Source organism: Palaemon carinicauda, chromosome 24 (genome assembly GCF_036898095.1).
Source record: "Palaemon carinicauda isolate YSFRI2023 chromosome 24, ASM3689809v2, whole genome shotgun sequence".
NCBI classification, from domain to species: Eukaryota; Metazoa; Arthropoda; class Malacostraca; order Decapoda; family Palaemonidae; genus Palaemon; species Palaemon carinicauda.
Window position 1 is genome coordinate 72875731 of NC_090748.1, and position 2500 is coordinate 72878230.

At 37.7% G+C, this 2500-nt stretch overlaps 1 protein-coding gene and 1 long non-coding RNA gene across 2 annotated transcripts in view; one reads left to right on the forward strand and one right to left on the reverse strand.

The window, feature by feature from the left end:
- Positions 1-2500, reverse strand: part of LOC137618151 (uncharacterized) — a 626348-nt gene that overhangs the window by 154339 nt on the left and 469509 nt on the right. The window lies entirely within an intron of this gene.
- LOC137618150 (protein O-mannosyl-transferase Tmtc3-like) overlaps positions 1-2500 on the forward strand; it is a 513133-nt gene that overhangs the window by 147016 nt on the left and 363617 nt on the right. The window contains exon 2 of the mRNA XM_068348178.1: positions 8-947. Coding sequence (XP_068204279.1) covers positions 478-947 — 470 coding nt within the window. The 5' untranslated portion in view covers positions 8-477. The remainder of the gene's footprint in view (positions 1-7; positions 948-2500) is intronic.

Consider the following 2500-nt stretch of genomic DNA (forward strand, 5'->3'; position numbering starts at 1 on the left):
TCCCCAGGTGGGCTGAACCGAAGTACGGGCTTTGAAAGGTTGCTGTTGCTGCTGCCGCTGCAGCAATCGAAGGGAGAAGAAGGAGGAAAGGATACTTGGGCTAACTACTTTCTTCCTTACTCAAACTTTTCCTTAGAAAAAACAAGAGGTCTGGAAAAGTTGCTGTTTTTTTATAATCAGTGAAAGAAAAAGAAGAGAAAAGAGGAAGAAAAGGGAGGGGAAAAGTGTGTGTTAGTTTGTGCGTGCACGGGTTCGAAGGAGAGCTTCGATTCCAATGGAGCTCTCGGGAACACTTATCCTGGAAAGGTGATGATGATGATGATCAGAAGACCTGGAAAACGTTAGCAGTGATTTTAAGTGAATCGAGGAACGGTAGGTAATAGTAACACCAAATGGGAAGGAAAGAGTACATTCGTGATTAACTATTAAAGTAATTAGATACACATTCAGAGTACATTCAACCACGAAATACACACGATGAAGAGAGTTGCAACAACGGCGACCACCACCACAACCAAGTCCAAATATAACTGCAACTCATCAACCAGTTCGAGTGAATGTCATCAAAGCCACCATCACCACCATCACTATCATCATCATCATCATCACCACCACCGCCAAAATGTGCGATTCTCCTCCTCCTCCTCCCCTCTTCTTCTTCTACTTCCTCCCACGCCACATCTCGATCGGCAGTGGCGGCGGGGCGGGGACGGCAGCGGCCACTTCCAGGTGCCAAGATTATCACCCCAGCACTCCAGCGACCAACAAGATCTTCAAAGGGGCGAGCGGTTACCTCGAGAGATCATTTACACGCGCTGCTCCACATCAAAAGATGGCGGCAGCAGCAGCCCCAAATTAACCAATGGTATTATCTACGGTGGACCGATTCTCTTAGCAGTTGCTCTCTATCTCAACACACTCCAGGCGGGATTCGTCTATGATGACCAGTGAGTAAAATGAAGTTTGTAAACATTCCTTCTTTAATTTTATCTTTAATTGTTAATTAACTGTTCTTGTGACAAATCCAAAATATTTTCTTGAGGATTTCCTATCATTGTTGTGCATAATACTTGAAAAATCAAACTTGCTGCCAATCCTAAACCCAGGAACAATTTTTGAGTTTTCATGTCGGGAATAATTGATGTTTTAAGAAAGAACCCGAATTTTGTCTTACGTACTTTTATAAAATAGAGATATTTTAAGTAATATGATGACTCATCACGAATAAAACATTCCCAGTCATAACACCTAAAAAATAATGAGAAAAAAAACCTTATATATCAGGTATATATAATGAAATTGTCACTGTAATTACTTTGTGTTCAACAATTTTAATCCTCATATAAGAATTTATTGCATCTAATCGATTAAAAATAAAAACATTTAATCGTAATCAGATATTTTAAAATCAAAATAACACAAACAAACTACAATGAATTCTTAATTATCCGAGGTAATACTTTAATTCTGCAAAAACTATGATCTGTGACCATGTTGATAGAAAAACTGTAAGCCTCAATAAGAGCTATTACAACCATATTTGATAGAACAAACATGAAATGAAATATGCAGTCAAAAGAAACTAGGAATTGTTAATTATATATTAAATCTTAATCCCACATGTTTTCTTACAAACAAAAGTCTATCACCCACCTTTTGAGAGGTGCAATAAAGCAAAAGCTAAAAGGCTGCGGCAATTGGTATAATACTAGGCTTACATTTGCTGGGTTTGTGAATTACTTCTAACCCACCGAAACAGTTCACCTGGCAGTGATGGACATCAGTATTTGCCAAAGTCAACAGGAAGGTTCGGGGTAGCAATTTGAGTTTTAAGGAATTTTTGAGATATTTAATGCAACCAACAGACCCCAACCTTAAAAACAGGCGATCTACATACCCATTCAAGTTATAAAATAAAAAATTAAGATATAAATAAATACAAAAATTTAAGTATATGTGATCACATATTTCAGATATTTTATGTACGATATATGGGAGGAAATATGATGAATAATGGTAAGATGACAGAGAAGTCTAATCATATCATTTGTGAATCAAGAAAAGTGGCTGGACGTGTGTAAAAGACTGTGAAGAGACTTAGGTGTCTATGAAAACCAAGACGGGGTTGTAAGGTGAGACTATTGAACCAGGTATCCTTTTGATATTACATGCAAGTGGGAAAAATATTAAAACTGTTGAAACGTACTGTTTTAATAGCTTAGGTGTCCAAAGGAGAACTAAAGAGGGAAACGGATCGAGATGCATAAAAGTGATAGAAGGTGAATGTAAGAAAAATAATATATCAGATTGATTTGAGATGTTTTGATCACGTGCGAAAAGGGAGGATGACCAGCTGGTGAAAATGGTGAATAAAATCATTGGTGAAAGTGAGGACCAAATAATTAGAAATGGGTAGATTTGAAAGAAGTCGATATTGGAAGGAGAGGGACATAATATCCACGGTACTAAATGTGCGCACTAGATAGAAGTGAATACCGGT